The following is an 18,647-nucleotide window of genomic DNA, read 5'->3' as shown; positions in this document are numbered from 1 at the left end:
TATACTTAAAATGCTTCTTATAAAGACTAAAATTTCAGGATGCAATTCTCCCCGAATCCTTGCCAGCACATCATCTGAATTAAGTTTAATCCATGAATGCAGAAGGATGCTTTGAGAAAAGTAGTTGTGGCAGGATCCTGAGGAATCTCTCCAGCTGCCTGTTGTCAATGTGCTCCACAACTGGGAGAACATTCCAGAGGTCATTTCTGAGTGCCCTTGTCTCCAACATGCAGGAAATGCTTTAGTGAGGGAGCTATCAGGCAGGGTTTTGGATTGTGATATTATCAGACATAAGTATGACAGAGCTCAATTGTTGTAGTTATGTTGACAATGGAGGATCTTGGTTTTTATATATAAAAATCAGAGCTGGAAGAGACCTCAAGGGCCATCCAGTCCAACCCCTTGCCCTGCGGGAACACACGATCAAAGCATCCCCAACAGATGGCCATCCAGCCTGTTTAAAAACCTCCGAAGAGGGAGACTCCACTACTCTCCAAGCGAGTGTGTTCCACTGTCTTCTCCAGGCTAAACATACCCAGCTCCCCAAGTCTCTCTTCATAGGACATGTTCTCCTTTGGACATGCTCCAACTTGTCAACATCCTTTTTGAATTGTGCTGCTCAAAATTGGATGCAGTATTACAGGTGTGGCCTGACCAAAGTGGAATAAAGTGGTACTATTACTTCCCTTGACCTATATTGATATATATAAACAATCCACATTTTCATATGATTATAGTGCTAAAATATGTTGATTAATGAGGTAATTTAATTCATGAACTTTCAATTTGTGCTACCCTTTTCAAGGGAGGAATCTATTTCAGAAGATAGTATGCAGATCGAATACTATGGGAACATTAATGCACGCATTCACATATGGTTTTCTGAACTATCTTGCTGAAGAGAGGCATCAAGCAATATTAAAATACCTTACTCAGAGGAAATGCATGTTGCCATTTGGCTCTCATTTCTCGGCACTGATCTGCTAACAGCATGGGGCGACCTACTTAGCTTTAGAATGCCGCAGGACACTGGGAACTGATGAGATTATATTGATTTATCATCAGCAGTACAAACAGTACAAGCAAAGTATGCTTAAAAGGTCAACCCAGTGGTTTCTTATTATTCTTTTTAATCATACACATGTGTATAAATGGAAAATATAGTAATTGTTCAGTGATTAGGGAGACAAAACAAGGACTTTTAACTGTCAAACTCACAGCTGGAAAATGTGGCAATCACCAGGACGCCACACTTTCACTGATTAAAGGCAACCTATTAACTAGACAAGAAAGCCAATCTTGAGCATAGATACAGACATCTATAGGCTTGAGATTTTGTGGTCTTCAAATAGTCCAGTGGAACTGGACCTCTCCATCTTCTTTCTACGGTGGCTCCTCCAGCTTCCAGAATCTTCCAAACAAGGGGTAAGAACACCCTGAATGGGATATGTGGTGGGGACAATGGCTTTCCAGATGTGTAAAAGAAGTGCAGATCTTCAGTCCAGCACTAATATTTTGGTATTCTTTTACTACACATATCTACACATGGATTATACTGTGAAAGTGTTTAGATTCAGGTCCAGGTTATCTGAAGGATTGTATTCTCTCATATGAACCCTCCTGTGTTTTGAGATCTTCTAAAAGAGCCTTCTTTCCATCTCATCATCCTCTCAGCTAACTCTGGTGGGAACATAGAAGAGGGCCTTCTCAATGGCTGCTCCCAGGATCTTGTAGGCCTTTTTTCATGAACCCATTCATTTAATAAACATGGTTTTATACTGCTGTCCACTGCACAACCAACTTAAAAATTAAATAATGAGACCAGAATATTATGAAACTAGTGTAGCCACAAAGCAGATAGCAATTCAGGCCTAGATGAGAGTGGGGACCTCCACAGTGACATTTTATTTGTTGCGTGCTTGTGCTTATACAGCATTTGGTGAGTATGGCAAATCACTAAAACAATATATTTTAATGTTATAATTGTGTTACACAATACCAACAAAGATTTATTTCGTTCAGCCCACCCATACACAGAGAAACAGGCATATCAGCTTGGTGCTTTCTTCATTTTCTGACATAGTTCAGTAGAGCTGCAATTTTTATTTTATTTTCCTGAACTGCTTAGAGCTAGAAATGCTGCAGTTACTTTGGAAGAGTATGCTTTTCTTGTTTATGCCAAGATCTTTGTGATATCCCAGAGGTGTATATTGATCTCCAAAGAATGATGGGTGAAGGACCCAACCTTTGCCTTTGGTGCCTCATCCCCCCCCCCCCGCCTACTATATAGATAGTAATCAGACATCAGACAATGGGTTCTCTGGAAATAAATGCATAAAAGCTGAACAAGTTAAAGAAATTCTGTGTCACTGATTTCTTCAGATCCTACAGTTTGGCCTTAAATAGCATTTATGAAGGTGGGGATGACTTGCTTAGTGGAGTATTTGAATCCCCTTTACAGATAATCCAAATGTATTGTAACACCACATAGTATAATATTTCCTGCAGTCTACTCCTTGAAACCAGAGGTGGCAGACTGAGCATAAAATACAGAACATCCTGCACCATGAACTGTTTTGTCAGGGAGCTAGTTTTTACCTTACTCTTTTTCACAAGTCAGGTTTCTATATGCAGGAAGTGTTTTGACATGCTTTCAAACAGCAACTGCCCAATACATTGCTGACAGGAAAAGTACAATTCTGGAGAAGGCCTGAACCAATTTTTTTTTCTTTTGGCCTGAATGACCAAAGTGACCTTTAGCCTTTAGATATGGGTGAGTGATCTCAGTGTGAATATCATTATTTTCTGTCTAGTTATGGAGATGTAGTAAGATGCTTATGCCATCCTGCCCATTTCCCAGGAGGTGTGGAATGGTACTTCAGTATGCTTCAGAGGTGTTAACTAAGGCCTGGTACAGAGTGGTACCTTGCGCTGGCCTGGGGCGATTTTAAGGTTCGGGGGATTGGAGCATCTGCATGCTGTTTAAGGCCAAACTGTAGGGCATAAATGCTGTTTAAGGCCAAACTGTACGGCTGTCTGAGCGCCATCATGGCTCGCCACCATCCACACAGCATCCAAGTGGTGCCATGCCACACGTATATCATTGGTGTGCATGAGGGCGCCAATGGCATCCCAGATGCTTCCCAGAAAGAACCCGTCCTTACAGAGGCCGCACCATTTGGTTGGTGTGGCCTCCATCCAGGGTAAAAACAGGTGGCTGCAGGCCACCCTTTTGGGGCGGTCTGTCCAGTCCATAAGTTGAGAAGGGCTGCAGAGAGATGAAGGGAATACCAACCCCTGCAGCACCAGATAAAGGACATATGTACATGCAAGGGAGACTACCATGTACTCATGTCCCTAACAGGATTATTTCATGGCTCACTGTTATAATATACAGATATTCCATATCAGACTACAACATTATTGAACAGCATCTCCCAGGTGATAAAAATTGAAGTGGCAGCAGTGCTAATTTAAAGGACAGATGCAAGTGGTTTAGGGAGGCTTTCTCAAATAACCACCACATGCTACACAGGTTAGTTGCTCTTCCTGCTATGGTGGTAAAATCAGCTGCTAATCATTTGGGAATTGCTCTTCCTCTTATTATAAAAAGGACAACCTGTAAAATCAGAAGGGTCACAAGTTACTTAATTCTGGGTTAAGATACTTAGATCTTGTCTCCATGGGCCAACAGTTCCCAAGCCCCCAACCCCAATTCTGTCATCATCCTATTTGGACAACATACATTCCAAACACCGGATCTGGTGAAAGCAGTTGGGACAATGTCTGGCATGTTCCGCACCAGAACTGTGCTTATACCCACCTTAAAATGGTGTAAAAAGCAAGTAGCTGACTCAGGGTTCCAGCCAACCTTATTATCAAGCAAGATTCTTATTCCTTGCTTAAATCCTCATGTTAGTCCCAACTAAAACATACTCAGGGAATCAATGGCAATTTGGTAAGATGGCACTACTGCCAGTTCCATTTATTCAACAGGACTACTCTATTTGCAACTAATAGAATTTAGGATTCAAATTACTCCCATAATTCCTCACTATACAGTTAAGGCTAATGGCAAATGTAGGCCCAAAAGATCTGGAAAGCCATCGTTGCTCACTCTTGATTTGAAGTCATAAACACAAAGTGCTGTGAAACCAGATTGTGCTTCATGACGAAACTAGTGTGTCTTTGAAGAGAAGGATTGATCCTACTTTGAGAATTACAGTAGAGAACTGCAGTTACTTTGAGAGGCTCACGCCACACTCTCAAAAGAGACGCAAATACACATTTTTTCAATACTAAGCAAAAATTAGTGTAAAATATTTGACAATATGTATTTTTCCTAAGGGCAACTTTCCCTGAAAGGTTTTATAGATGTCAGAATTATATTTTTAGATATTCGTATGTACTCATAGTCAAATCCATAAATAAATCATACCAATCAAATCCTTGTTTTTGACATGGCAACATTATTGGTTGCAAGCAGTGACATGGTATTTTGAGATTTGTTTTGTCTATGCTCTTTTCTTGAACTAATGTTCTTTGACTTATTTAAAACTATCTTTGTGAAGTCGTGGCTTTCTGAAGTGCTCTGTGCTGTTTCCATTTGTGCTCAGTGCTTTAAGACTTTGTGGTTTTGATGGTTCCAAGTTAACTGGTCTCATGAAAACCCTCAAAACATTCTTCTTTCCAACATTCACTTATAAAACCTCTCTGCAATTACGAACAGTTGTTTTTAAGTAGTCTCAGTTATTTCTGAACTCGGAGCTCCTTAATTCAATTCTGTTTTACAATATCCAGAACAATTTCTCATACTTTGGAATAAGCCTGAGTTTCTTTATTCGCTCACATCACTACCATCATCTCCTTCTCCATTCCATTATTTCCACAGGCAGGATGCCAATATGCTTGCCTACTGAAGAACAATCCCATAAAAAGCAGATCCGATATCCATGCAGTCGTTTCTTTTCCCTGTGTCCCACTTTTCCCGGTTTTGCATCTGAAATATTCTTCCTTAGACACCTGGAGTTTTGAGCTGTGGTGTTCTATCATACTGTTCACAAAGTTTACACCATTTCTAAAGATCTTTATGATCTTCTGCTTGTTGATCTCAGTACTTTATTAGCTCATCTTCATTTACTTGAACCACTCTGAGTAAAACTAGATGGCATACTTAGTAGATGTTTAAAAAAGATGCCCCAGAAGTCATCTATTTGTTACAGCACATACTTGTCTTTGCCTATGGGTCTTGCATTTAGTGTACTTTGTTTTGTGACTGGTCACAGTAAGGTAAACATGGACATGTCATGGCTGAGGGATGCATTTCTGATGAAATCTCGTTGTTGAAGGGGGGAAAAACAGCATCTAGTCTGACTCTCTCATGGCAGATAAAGGAACAGATGCAGTGTGTTACCTCAAGAGACAGCCCTCTCTGGAGGTCAGTATGTTTGTCTCTGAAAACATTGGCTTTCTTTGGAGCTAGATTTATCAGAGCCAGCAGTCTCTGCAATGATCATTGGCTACTGTATTTCTCCATGGCCAGAGCCAACATTGTTCTTTCATTATTTACATTTACCAAAAAACAAACAAAAAAACAAACAAAAAACCGCCCTAAAATCCAGACAATACAAAGGAATGAAAAAGGTGCCAAATATAGTAATCTTTAAGGTACTGGCCATTGATCAAAACAAACTATGTACAACTGAGCCAGGAGGCTCCCAAAGCAGTCCTAGAAACTCTCCCTTTCCATACTGTCATATAAAACTGTGCCTGCTAAATGCAGATCTGTTCTCTTTCATAAGAATGAAACATTGAAAATATACAAATATGATACAATGGTACACATAAAAACAACCTTATTGCGATTCCCAATGCTGTGCAAAAATATATATCTCTCATTATTTAAAATACAGCAGTGGCAAATTATACATCTTTTTCATACAGTGTCTAGAAAAATGCTAAGTATCTCCAAATTACTCTGTATAAATATCTTCTTTGTAAACCAGCATTTCTGAATGAATTGCTATCTCAGTTCCGCTTTGGCTGGTTACTTTCCCCGTTGATCAAGTTACTTTCCTGCTGCTCAGCTAAAGCTTGCCACTTTTGCCTGTTCTTTCTGCAGCCCTCCAACAAAGGACAGCAGGCTTCTGATATGTGTGTCAGCGCCTGAAATGGAAAAGCAGATCACACCAATAAAGATTGGATAGGAGCAGGGAGATCGCTCTTGTTTAGGGCTCAGGAGCTGCTAGTAATGTTTTGGAAATAGCAGTCCTTGTGATGCTAACAGTAAACCCAGAAAAGTTTGCATGCTCCTAGTAAAGGCCTGTAGTATCTAACTGCATCACCACCACCACCACCACCACCACACATCTGATCTCATCCAATTCTTGAAGCTAAGTATGGCTTCCAAAGTATGGCTAAATAGGGAATAACAAGAATATAAAACGAATAACAAGTAAGGCTGAAACCCTGGAGAGCCATTGCCACTGCCATTCAGAGATAACAAGACTGGGCTAGGTGGAGCAATAGTCAGTATGGCCAAGATCCTATATGAGAGCACATCTTTGTACATGCAGCTCCATGTCCTCCCAATGCTCAGTAGCTGCCAATCCCTGTTGCTTATTGTTGGGGGAGGGAGGCAGGATGTGGCTCTTCAGACTACAGAGAAGGAACTGATCTCAGCTTGGTTGGGTGAAAGAAATAAGGATGCATTCTTAAATGGAGTATGCCTACCTTTTTCTTCTTCTAGGATCTCAGAAAAGCCAGATCTTTTATGGTCTGAATTGCTGCCCACTCCCCGCCCCCTCTCTCAGTTAAGTAGCAGAAGCAGTAGTCCTTCTTAAACCATGACATTTGACAGGCATGAAGGTTTTTTGATGGCGCACAGGAGACTGGCCCTCTCCACCCAGTCAAAAAAAGGGATTTACACACACATAAATCACTAGCAGGATGCCAATGTATAAGGCAGCTTCTTGTGCTCTTAACTGCTGAAATTACAGCCATCTGGATCAGACTTTCTATAAACAGGCACTCACTACTTTCCTGTGATGAGTAAATTATATTACTCTGGAGTAACTAGTCAAATGAGACTTTAAAAAGCAGAAGATATTTGAATACTTTCTTTTCATTTATGTAATTTATGTGTTTCAAATGATTAAAACAAGCATGAGTAAGTAAGTGGCAATCAAGATTTCTTGGAGAGAGATAGGCTGGTATTCAGTACTGAAGTTACAGATCCATAACTGCTATGTGTTCAGTAAAATTACATAGGGTCGAAGCACATAGCCCAGAAGGAATGGCCTCTGGCCATTCGGGCCATAATCAGGCTGGGACCACAATGACATGGTTCACTCCCGAAGTGAGCCGTCACCACAGTCTCAAACCAGCCACCAACAGGAGATGATTATTTTCACTCCTTAAAGGTCTGCCTTTTACCACCTTAGCGTGGTCTCGGAGCAGCTCCCAGCCACTTTGGGGGCATGCATCATGAAAACACCATGCCCTCAAAGTGGCCAGAAGCTGCCTTATTTGGCCTGTGCATTTCCGGCCATAGTTTTCCTGTAAAATTGTGAAAGACCCCCACAGCCTAACTTAAGAGCCAATAGCCAGATCAGGTGAAAGTGGTCCATTCAGCTGCCAATCAGGATGCAAGGAGGAAAATGCTTTCATCCACTTTAGCCAGTAACCAAGGCTGCAACAATCAGATCCCTGTCACGGGGCCTTGTTCAAGCCTGATTTGCTGGCAGCATAGGGTTGGAAACATCCACCTCCTCCTGCTCTGATCAGAAGCTGAATGGACCTCTTTCACACAATCCAGATGCTAGCTCTTAAAGTGGGTGGAGGAGTTTGGGAAAGGAGACATGAGTTGTCTAGATCAAGAGATGTAATAGTGCCACTGTATTCTGCTCTGGTCAGGCCCCACCTAGAATATTGTGTCCAGTTCTGGGCGCCACAATTCAGAAAGGACATTGAGAAACTGGAGCGTGTCCAAAGGAGGGCGACAAAAATGGTGAAAGGTCTGGAAACCATGCCCTATGAGGAACGACTTAGGGAGCTGGGGATGTTTAGCCTGGAGAAAAGAAGGTTAAGAGGTGATATGATCGCCCTGTTTAAATATTTGAAGGGATGTCATATTGAAGAGGGAGCAAGCTTGTTTTCTGCTGCTCCAGAGAACAGGACCCGGAACAATGGATGCAAGCTGCAGGAAAAGAGATTCCACCTGAACATTAGGAGGAACTTCCTGACAGTTAGGGCTGTTCGACAATGGAATGCACTCCCTCGGAGGGTGATAGAGTCTCCTTCCTTGGAGGTCTTTAAACAGAGGCTGGATGGCCATCTGTCAGGGATGCTTTGATTTGGATTTCCTGCATGGCAGGGGGTTGGACTGGATGGCCCTAGTGGTCTCTTCCAACTCTATGATTCTATGATTCTATGCAAACATAACTAAGTAGCTAATAAAGTATTAGCAATTGTTCTAAGTAGATATTATTGATAGTCTTAAGGCAAGCATGGAATCAAATTTCCTAAGAAATAGAAGGGCTCACCAAATAATGTGTATTGCACTAGACAGATCGGCATCAATTCTGATGCTTTTAATAGGAAGTAATCATGCAGAAATACGTTTTCCTGCTTCCTAGCCTGATTTGGAATTTATGGCATCAAGTTATATAGAAAGACAACACATTTGGGGGCAATAGGGGTTCTACCAGGGAAAATTCACTCCCCAGATGTAACACCCAGACCCCAAGGTACTCCCCCAGTTCCAACTCTCTTGTACTGCTTCTGTCTGCCATGAATGCCAACTGCTATTCTCTTTTCTTTCCCAACTCTCTTTTAAGCATATTCACCATAGATATCTGCACCCCTGTATCTGTCTGACCATTTGTTTCAGATCTCATCTACAAATGAATTGCAAATTTCAAGGAAATAAACACAACAATTCAGGGTTTCCTTTTAAGGTTCCAGTGAAAGAAATATACTTTGGGCCAAACCCAGAATGACAGGTTCAGAATGATAGTACTATTCCAATTTGATCAGAAAAAAACAACAACACCCAACTTTCTGCAATGGCTAAAGTCTCCTCTCCAATACATTGAAGTTCATCTGGCACAGAGTGGGGTGAGGGACATGCACGACAGTGTTTGGCTATGTCCCCATAACCAGATGCAAAATGTTTACATCATCCACTACAGTGTTCCATGCATGATTTCAGCCTAAGCTATCTACATGATGTTGGGCTGTTGGTGAGTTAGGGGAGTGTAACAACATCTGATGGGTACACTGGCCAGCCCTACATTAAGGATCTGGTGCCTTGATCTTATAACCCTAAATGTATGCATGTAATTTTATCTCTACTACTTGTGCCTTAAGCCTTTTGAGTAGCACATGTAATTTTGAATTCAGTACTTCAAGACCTGGGGGGGTGAGGGCACTACAAGTGACTCACAGACTGCAGGGGCATCCAAATCCAGCTTTATGGCCCCAAGCTGCCCCTATATTTTGAGTGAAACCAGTGCTTAGGCAAGTCAAAATGAACTCTCAGCTGGTTTGGGAGGGTGTGTGGCTGTGGTGGTCCAAGGGGAAAGGGAACTGGCCTTTTTTTGTGAGCGATAAAACACAGCAATAGCAAGTACATTTCTATACCGCTTATCAGTGCACTTAAGCACCCCCTAAGCAGTTTACAATGTATAAGCTAATTGCCCCCAACAAGTTGGGTACTCATTTTAGTGACCTACAGAAGGATGCCACACTGAGTGACCTTGGAGTCCCTGGGATCGAACTCACAACTGTGGCTGTGAATGGCTGCAGTACTGGTATTTAACCACTGCACTACAAGGGCTCCCTGGAGAGACTGGAGAGTCGTAAGCTCTCCAATAATATGAGCCACTTCATATACTGTACCTCATAGAGCTGTAAGCAGATGGCATCAATGAATCCAACTTGCATGCTGGGTATTTTGTTTTTCTTTTCTCGGTTCATTAAATCCTGAAAATCACATAAAACTTGCTTTGAAGCAATACAAATTATGCACTTGCCAAAACGTGGCCCAGTTTAGCAACTTATATCAGAGAGGCATGTTGACATTATATAGCATTAAATGGTAGTCACAGTCCTCTGGCAGTGCAGGCCAAGCTAGTTTAGCTTCATTTCAAATCCCACTTCAGTCCTAGCATTCCCTAAGTAATCTATTTAATTCTGTTGCTTTAACCGTTCCATCACTAAAATGGTAATTTGAATGATCCGTCTCAGGAGTGGGAATTACACAGTCATCCTGGTGTTGTTAACTGCATTTCGAGCAGCTTTAAGTCAGCACAGCCAGTATTTATTTATTTCATTTGTATACTGCCTTTCTCCTAGAAAAGGACAGAAAGTAGTGAGAGTGGCAGTTCAACAACGTCTAGAAGGACTGATAATCTATCTCATGGGGTTGTCATATAATACTACACATACTGTTAAGTGGAATCACTGAAGGAAGTGATTTCAAGGTCACATGAACAAAGATCTGGAAATACAGAAAAATTATACACATGAAAAAAGCTAAAGAAATTCAATACTTTCCCTTAAGATGCTGTTTCTCACACATAATATTATTTAATATTTGATTTTAGATGATGAGATCTAAATTCTTACATATGGAAAAAATAAGTTCTAAAATCAATAAGAAATAGCAAATAAGAAAAAAATATTCTTTAAAGATGGTTGTTTTACTTACAGTTGGCTCTATGTTGAGTTCTTTTCTCTCCTTATCTCCCTGATCAAAGAACTCCGCAGCTACAAGCTCAGCTATCTGTGTTTTTGTAAACAAAACATCACAGCTACTTAATAAGTTTAATTACTCTTTTATCATAACAATAAAATATTTCACATAAGTAGAATCATCATATTAACAATGTTTCCCCCAAATGATGAACTGCAAGAAGATTAGAAAAAAAAATTGAACAATGTTCACACAGAATATATAGCAAGGCTCAAATGGCATATATCCAAATATTAGTCCCAAATAGAGTAAATACACAGAGGTTGCATCTACAATGCAGAATTAATGCAGTTTGACACCACTTTAACTGACATGGCTCATTGCTATGGAATCCTGGGATTTGTACTTGATTCTGGACAGGGCTATCTGACAAAGAAGTCTAAATAGCCCACAAAACTACAAACTCCAAAATTCCATATAATTGAGCCATGGTAGTTAAAGCAGTGTCAAACTGTATTATTACTTCAATGTAGATGCAGCCTGCACTAAACTAAAATAAATGACTTAAGTTCTCCCTCATGGCTGATCTCTCAAACTAGAAAACTGCATTCCAGCAGCCTCCAAGGCCACATGTGAGATAAGCTATCACATCTCTTAGCCAGATGATGATGGGAGTTAGAGCAGCTCTCCCTTTAGCAATATATCCACTCCTTGAAATAGTTTGTGGGTTATCTCAGAGTTTGGACTATAGCTTCCATTCAGCACAGCCACTAAGTCAAGCTGTGCATTTTTCTCCCTTGTTCATGTGCTTATAGGTTCTAAGGTAGAACTCTACAAACCATCAGTAATAGGTTTTTGCAAAACCCCACAATGTAGGGGCTTTGCAACATGATGGCTCCTTAAAAATACAGTTCTTTTGGTAATTAAAAAATACAGCAGGTGCAAATGGCAGGATATTTATTAGAAAGAAGTTTGGGGAAAGTGAGGGGCTAACTTTTAGAGAGTTTTTAAAAAGAGATTGTTTATGCTTTGGACAGAAATTTACCCGTTGCTGAACTGGCCATGGTTTTGTTATTGCTGACAGGTCACACGCAGTCATCAGCATTGCCCTGTAGAAAGAAGGTATGGTTTTATACATTTCTTTTTTCTTTTCTTTTCTTTTCTTTTCTTTTTTAAAAAATACACTTTAACATATTTTGCCAAATTATGTAAAATAAGATTTTGGAAAAGTGAATTGGTCTGTAGATTTATAACTATTTTAAAAGAATAGTTTGTTTTAAACTGTTTTTAGCCATGTATTTAATATTTTAAATTGCCTTGGGGCCCATTGGGGACTGAGGCATAGTAAGATTCTATAAATAAAAATATTTTTAAAATGTTCGTAAAAGGTAGGGCCTTAGTAAAATGTTGCAACATGGAGTGGTTCTGTTCAGTGTTTCAGCCTACACCAGCCAGTCATTCCTTCTCCCAAGATATTCCATTTCACTACCAACTTTTTTATTTTCCTTTTCCCCATGGACACTCAGTATTTTAACTTTTCTCTTAAGATTACGATCTTTTTCTCCTAATTCTGTGAATACTTACTCCAGCCTCTAGCATGTTGTACCCAGACACCCTTTTTATTCTTATGTATTCTTCTTTGGCTATGCAGACATCCTAATTCAACCCCAGATTTTTCCATTATACAAGATTAGCCTCCCTAGATCCTTCAGATGTGCTGCACTACAACCAGCATGCCATTAACCACATTTTCTGTGAGTGATTAGAGATGTAGTCCAACAGATTTTAAGGGACCTAGTTTATGGAAGGATGGTATATATGGTTGGTTCCATTTCTGATCAAGTCAGCTTTTGGGCTACCCTTGCCAAAATTAAAATCTAATACTTTCCATGGCTTCATAAAGAGAATGGATGCCAGATTCCAAGACGAAAAATGGCCCAACTGCTGGCAGCAATGAGCTGTTTTAAATTCCTATCCCAGCAAGGAGGCAAAAGCTTTAAGGAACCATACAGTTTCAATGTGTTGAAATGAGATTTATGCAACTGTCAAAACCTCTGCATATGGCCAGCCGTGGCCTAAGTAAATTTTTATACATTCACCCATCCATCCATCACTTGGTTTATATCTGGCCTTTCTCCCAGACTAAGACTCAAGGCACCTTACAAAAAGGAAGAAAATACAACAAAACGCATACAGTTGAAACATAATTTAAAATATACAAAACTAAGATTAAAGGAGTGTTCAATAAGAAGATAATTAAATTCATTTAAAATCTTACTTTAATACAGAGATGAAAAGCAGTGCAGCACCATAAAAGACTTTAAAAATCCATTTTAAAAGACTTGCTGGGGGGGGGGGGAGTCTGAAAGGAAAACAAATTACTTCCAAACTTCCTAACTTCCCTAGGGAAGGAGTTCCAAAGTGTGGGAGCAGCCACAGAGAGGTTCTTCTTCTCTAGTTCCACCAACTGTGCCTATGAAGATGGTGGGATAGAGAAGTGCCACCCCTGCAAATATTAGGGAGAAGGCAGCCTCTTAGCACAAGATAGGGTCCTTCAAATGGTCTGGGCCCCAGTCATCTAGGGTTTCATAGGTGAAAACAAGCACTTTGAATTGCACCTGGAAACAGACTGTCAGCCAGTGAAGCTGTTGCAATAAGGAAGTTGTATGCTCCTTGTTTTCAGTACCCACTAGCAATCTGGCTTCAGCTCATTGGACCAGTGGATGTTTCCAAACACTCTTCAAAGGCAGAACCCCATAGAGTGCATTACAGTAATCCAACTGGAATGTAGCGAAGGCCCAAGGAACAAGCTCAGATGGCACACTAGCTTTAATTCAGATGTCCAAATGTGACAATTTAGAAATCTTTTTAACTAGAGCACTACTAAGCAGTGAAATAGATCGAAAGTTTGCATACTGAAAGAAATGAATGGAGCAAGCTGCAGTAACATTAACATGTTCAGCCAATATGGAGAACAAATGAATATAAAAATGCAGAACAACTTACAACAAAAAAGAAGGTCTTATGTGGTTTATATATCTGTGGTAGAGACTTGACCTTTCCCTTTTGTATTTGTTTGATTTATATAACCAGGGCATCACCACCCCTGGGAAACCTCTGGCCTCCCAGACATTTCAGAGGACAAGAACTCTAATAATCCATCAAGCTCCCATTGGTCAGGGCTTCTGGAAATTGAATCCCCAAACATCTGGAGGACATTTTTTTGCCATTCAATCTAGGCTCACATGCAGAAGCCATCTGAATTACTCAAAGCTTGGACACGGTATGTTTTGGGACTGCATGGACAGGCTAGCTGATAGAATCTTGGAGCTGTACAGTTCAAACAAATAAATAACCTGCTCAAACTCTGGAATCATTCCCATTTCTTGTTACAGGTACTGCCATCAAAACAGAGTTGTTCTATTGCATGATAAATATATCAGCATAGCTTCCATACTGGTTCCCCAGGGGCACAGCTATTGTAACTTTAACTTAACTGTTACTCATGAATAACCTTCCTGAATATAAAAAGTTAACAGATCAGTGCTTCGGGACAATGCAGCTTCAGTTAAGGAACAATATGGTATTTTATCAAGCCTTTTACACCCTGTGTTGAGCAAAAAAACCTAGGGGTTACATAACTATCAGAAGCCGGTTGTTCAGCTATATGCACAAGATAATTTCTTTCTGTCATCTAACAGGCCAACCCAAGTCAGCCATTCAATTAAACTAAAGGTCCTGTGACCAGTATTCTGGCCTAATGCTAAGAATTATAAATAAAACTGTAGAAAAAGTCAGAAATTATATTTTAAAAGGCAGTAGAAGTACTTTTTTTACTTACAGAAATAGCTCCTTTTGATAAGGGTCTTCCAAGTTAAACTGTTTCTTCCTCAGAAGGTCAAAAAACTCTCCTCTTCTCCTTAAAATTAAAAAAAAAAGGAATATTTATTGAACTCTGCAAAGAAGTTGCTATACACCTGTCTATTTAAATTAGAGAGAATCTCCACGAAAGAAAAGAAGAAAGGTTGAACTATGATGTTTTCATAGCTGGGACTTATTCATAACAAAGTAGCTGAAACTTACTTAATATACAGTGCAAGGTCTGTGGCAAGAATGGCTTGTTTGATCATTTTCAGAGTTGCCTTATATTCTTCAACAGAAAGACCACCAAGAATCTGGTTTCCCTTCAAAACAGGAAACATCAAGTCAGTTGTAACACCCATAAATACATATATAGCATTGTCCAGCAGCGTCATATTTTTATTTAATTTGTATATGAGACAGTGCTGGATACAAGAACAGAACACAAATAAACCAGTTCCAAGGCTGCCAATAAAACTAACATGGAGAAAAATCCCCAAATATAATCAATAAAATAAATGGATAATTAAACTGTATATTAAATAATTTCTTCATTGAGCTTTTTAACTGGGAAGTACTAATTTTCCTTCTGCTTTGGACACTATTGTTTGTACAGAAAAACAGGCAGAGAGAAAGGAACATAAGTGTTACATATCATCAGATTGGGTAGCTGAACTATTTGCGAAACTCTAAAGGGCTGCTGCTTGCTAGACATCTGTTTGGGCTTATGGACCTTGACATTTAGCTGAGCCAATTTTCTTCCAGAGAACACTGTTTTCAGATCATTCTGAGATTTTTATTTATCTCACTCCTACTTAAAATAAAAGTCCATTTTGTCAACTTTCCCCCCAGTATGACCTTTTATGGTGCCTGCCATTTTTCTTCCATAGTGTCCCAGAATAAAATGGATGCAAAATGGTTAAGTTCCTAATAGAGTGACTGCTGCTACCACTGTATAGTGATAGTGGCAATGGCAGCAACAAAGACACAAAACCTCTTGCAGGGAAAGAAAGTAGTATTATGGTGACTTCTAAGATTGACCTCCACTGCCAACAAACTATTGGGATAATTCTTTTCCCCTCTAGAGCTGTGATTCTCAACTGTTGCTCATTTAACCTCTGCACCAGCTCTGATGGCACAGTGATTAAATGCCTATACTGCAACCACTCACTCACAAACCACTAGGTTGTGAGTTCAATACCAGCCAGGGGCTCAGGGATTATTCAGCCTTGCATCCTTCCAAGGTCCCTAAAATGAATACCCAGCTTATTGGGGGGCAATTAGCTTACACATTGTAAACTGCTTAGGGAGTGCTTAAAGGCACTGATATGTGGTATAGAAATGTACAGTGTGCCTGCGTCATACGCGGGTGCCTTTTACACAGCTTTCAGCTAACGCTGAAAGCTGCGCAATGAGGTTGTAATGGTGCATGCATTCATGGCGCGTGCACTGCACCACACCACGCCATACATAATGCACAAGCTATTTGCCTTACACGGAGGGGTCCAGAACAGATCCCCTGCGCAAGTCAAAGGCGCACTGTACTTGCTATTGCTATTTGTATTTTTTTAGACTTCAACTCCCAGAATTCTTGAGCATTGGCCACACTGGCTGGGATTTCTGGAAGATGAAATCCAAAATATCGGGAGGATCAATGGGTGAAAACCACTGCAACCAGGGAAACTAGGCAAAATGGTACCCCATTTTAACCAACTCCAAAGCAATGTTACTATTTTAAGAGCACCTTTTGTATATTAAGAGTACCTTATTGTATACTAATTAGTATTATTTTAGAGATATTTTAATCATGTAATACTTGGCAGGTTTTTCATTCTTTTTTCCCCTTTTTTTATTTGACCCTTACTATGTAAAGTCCTGTGCAAACTTTACAGCACTCTATAAATAAATGTTAATAATAACAACAACAACAACAACAACAACAACCTTTCTGTGTAGCTATCTTTGATATTAAGGTCTAAATCCAAATGCAACAGTCCCAGATAAAATAAACTCACTGAAGCAATGTGATAGCACATTCATTGCTAACTGGCAGTGAGCAATTGATTCAGTGGGTCAGACTAGCAACTGGATTTAGGCCTAAATACTCATATGTTACTGCAGCATTTCACCCTTGTAAGAGAGTAAACCCATTGCATGCCTGATGTGAGCAGAATGTGCCCTGCTAATTCCTCATGTATTCACTTATGCATATGCTTGTATGATGTATCTACATTAACCAGAGCTTGGAAATATAACTTTTTTAGATTACCGCTCCCAAAATGCCCCAACTAGCATGGTTACTGAGGATTTCCAAATAAATATGTTTTCTGAACTCTGACATTAAAACAACTTCATTGTTTTAAGCTGTTGCCCTAGTATGAGGCAATCTAAAGTACCAACGCATATTGCAGAACAAGAGCACTTGCCCCTAACTATAAATCTTATTTTCTGTAATGCAGACTTTCAGATTCATTCTGAGTCTGTTTTATATTAATTTTATTTTTTTAAAAAATTACTATGAAAACATATCTCAAATTATCTTTGTGAGCTGCAAAGATTTTTAAATCTTTGTTCCACTGGATAATAGTACATGAACAGGTATCTGGTTTTGCAACTATTTGGAGACTCTTGGAGAGAATAATATCAGAAGGGCATGCATTGCTGCTGTGCAATTTTCAACAATATTTGATCCTTTATCACAAACAGTAATTCAAGCTCCATGGAAAGATTAGCCAGAGGTTTTAGCCATGAAAGTTTATTTTGCTTCACGTCCTGAAAACAACATCAGCAAAGTCCCCTGAGCTTATCAACTGGTATTCAGAAAAGCTTGGTAGGTCTCAGAATGGCTGTCTTTCCTTTCTTTTCCCAAAAAGGAATATAAAAACATTTAAGAATGCCTAAGTCTGGGAACCCATCCAAAACTAAAAATAAAAGTGAACCACACAAGGTTTCCCTCTAGTGCACACACAACTGCGTGTCATTTACTGGAGTGTTCAGGATCATCAGGCACTGGTCGAAATGGTGATGTTCCATGATTGAGTGGCAATATAGCTGTGCAAGTGGGTGCTCACTCCTGAAAAGCAAAAAGCAGATAGAAGACATCATTTGCCACTTCCAGCTTTTAAGAGAGCTGAACATGGGGCTACACATATTTCTTTTCCACCACCGGTGACTCTGATCAAACAGTTTTTTGCACTGTTTCAAATAATACAATGACCCATTTCACTTGAAATTGATACATTTCATCTTTCCAGGGTAGCAAATAAAATATCTCTCATTCAGGACCATGTCCCCCCCATTCCCACACCCCGAAGTGTTGTCCCTGAGCTTGTGCTTTGGCTTTGAAAGTTAGGATACTACTAGAAACAATCCATGCTAATCATCCAAGCTGAGAGTATGGCAAGCACATCCAAGCTGAGATTATTGCAAACATTCACAATGCATGCATTTTGGGACCATAGAGACACCACAAAAAAGAACTGCAGAGAGAATAGTGGAGATTTTAAATAAAAATTGCCACTAGCATCCCTCCTGGAATATCCACACATCTGATTCAGTAACCATGGGCCAGCTGGTTGAGGTCAGTTTAACATTCAGTACAGAACTTTTTTTTTTTAAAAAAAGGATTATGTTCTATGTTGATAGGACAGTGTAAAAAAGAAAACTACAATAACTTGGGTAGACTTCAAGTGTAATTGGGATGTACCCCATCCAAGTTGGGTTTGGGTTTGAATTTGGGTTAGCCCAAATTTTGTCTAGTGAAATAACTTCTACAATCAATGACAGGTTGAGAGTGAGGATACTTTTGCAAAAATCTGTGTATCAGTTATTGGAGGACCCAAGCTGAAGGGTGCAGTTGTCTTCATGTATTGTTTGTAGGATTCTCACAAGCACAGTGATTGACCACTCTTTTGTACACCTGAACAGAAAGATGGACAAAACAGCTCACCAGTCTGAACCAGCATAGCTGTTCTTCTGTTCTCAAATCAAATATTGCCCTAGAAGTGAGAAATTATTTGGGGCTGGATCTCCAACAAGCCCAGTAGCTGTGGTTCTTGCTACTACTCAAGACACACCAAAACAACTAGTG

At 39.9% G+C, this 18,647-nt stretch overlaps 1 protein-coding gene across 6 annotated transcripts in view; it reads right to left on the bottom strand.

The window, feature by feature from the left end:
* The window catches only part of PDE5A (phosphodiesterase 5A), a 121,077-nt gene that overhangs the window by 26,566 nt on the left and 75,864 nt on the right, over positions 1-18,647 (bottom strand). For 5 of the 6 annotated variants that reach the window (XM_042467871.1, XM_042467870.1, XM_042467875.1 and 2 more), the window contains exons 15-20: positions 17,543-17,630; positions 14,780-14,880; positions 14,538-14,615; positions 11,742-11,805; positions 10,712-10,786; positions 9,901-9,984 (exon numbers count right to left, since the gene is read on the bottom strand). In XM_042467871.1, coding sequence (XP_042323805.1) covers positions 9,901-9,984; positions 10,712-10,786; positions 11,742-11,805; positions 14,538-14,615; positions 14,780-14,880; positions 17,543-17,630 — 490 coding nt within the window. Of the gene's footprint in view, positions 1-1,876; positions 6,166-9,900; positions 9,985-10,711; positions 10,787-11,741; positions 11,806-14,537; positions 14,616-14,779; positions 14,881-17,542; positions 17,631-18,647 lie in introns of those variants that run through there. The other variant, XM_042467872.1, reaches the window with a different exon arrangement.

The sequence above is a fragment of the Sceloporus undulatus genome, chromosome 5 (genome assembly GCF_019175285.1).
Source record: "Sceloporus undulatus isolate JIND9_A2432 ecotype Alabama chromosome 5, SceUnd_v1.1, whole genome shotgun sequence".
Taxonomy (NCBI): domain Eukaryota; kingdom Metazoa; phylum Chordata; class Lepidosauria; order Squamata; family Phrynosomatidae; genus Sceloporus; species Sceloporus undulatus.
This window is presented reverse-complemented; position numbering and strand designations above follow the sequence as displayed.